This window comes from Trichoderma citrinoviride, assembly GCF_003025115.1.
Source record: "Trichoderma citrinoviride strain TUCIM 6016 unplaced genomic scaffold BBK36scaffold_482, whole genome shotgun sequence".
NCBI lineage: Eukaryota > Fungi > Ascomycota > Sordariomycetes > Hypocreales > Hypocreaceae > Trichoderma > Trichoderma citrinoviride.
Genome location: NW_020195190.1, coordinates 1 through 1,116, shown reverse-complemented (window position 1 = coordinate 1,116; position 1,116 = coordinate 1). Strand labels below are relative to the sequence as shown.

General features: G+C 51.6%; 1 protein-coding gene across 1 annotated transcript; it reads right to left on the bottom strand.

Annotated features, from left to right (window-relative positions):
• Positions 1-431: 431 nt before the first annotated feature.
• Positions 432-1,116, bottom strand: BBK36DRAFT_1131620 (KR-domain-containing protein; the record flags this gene model as incomplete). The annotated part of the gene is made up of 1 exon (XM_024892006.1): positions 432-1,116. A coding segment is annotated over one exon (685 nt), but the record flags the coding sequence as incomplete, so codon positions are not given.

Genomic DNA, 1,116 nt, shown 5'->3' with positions numbered 1-1,116 from the left:
GCCCTGGGTTCGATTCCCAGATTACGCAGCGCATTTTCTTTTCTTTTTGCCTTTTTCTCACTCTCTTCTACTTCGATTGTACTCTTCATCCTCCTCGTTGCTTTTTTTGCACTCGATCACTGCAATTGGTCTCCAAATGAGATGCAATAAAGAGAAAACGGAGGAAGCAAAGAAGACCGTAACGTAAAGCTTTGCGCCTGCCTACGTACATACGTCGTCTTGAGAACTCGTAATTATTGCCCTGCATCCGAATAGCTTGCTCGCCTATTGTTCTCCTTGTCCCCCGAACCAAAATACCAAAATTTGTTTTCTCCATACATAGCTTCCCATGCCCTTCACACCATATTTTTGCACCCTCTATGGAATTCCAAGCTGACCAGACTACAATTTGCTTCATCAACCACTTGTTTGGCCCTCCCCCCTGTAAACCTCTAGTCCGTCTCGCCTCCTCCATATCCTCCCTTCTCCGCAATCATACTCGCCATCTCCTCAATGGACAAGTCACTGAGAATCTCAAAAACGGAAATCTGCACGCCGCAGTTGTTCAGGATCCAGTTTCGAATCGTGACAGCCACCAGCGAATCTACGCCGTACGCGTTGAGCGACTTGTTTAAGTCAATCTCAAAGGGCAGCATGTTCATCGCCTTGGCCAGCATCATGGAGAGCCCATCGCGGATAATGGTCGAGACCTCCTCGAATCTTGCGGCAGTCGCCAGCATGGCCTTCACGTCTCTGCTGCTCCCGTCACCATCCCCCAAGAGTACATCCGGCGGCGCCATATCCACCAAGTTGAGGTATGAGTAGAGAGCGGTGCGAGTCCAGTACGGATCGGCCGCGTTGATTTGTGGCGGAATGGGCTCCCCTGGCGCCATCTCTCCCGTAATGGCATGCTTGATAACAGTGAGGAAGTCCTCATGCGGAATGCCAAAGAAGCCGTTGGAGCGCAGCATATCCAGGATATCCTCATTCTCAGCAAGCATGCCAGCTCCCAAGACCGGGCCGAGATCCAAAGCCACGGCATGCTTCCCCTGACGTCTCAGATGCCTCGCAAACGAGTCTTGGAAACTGTTGCCCGCAGCATAGTTGGCCTGTCCGCGGTTGCCAATAATGCCGGAC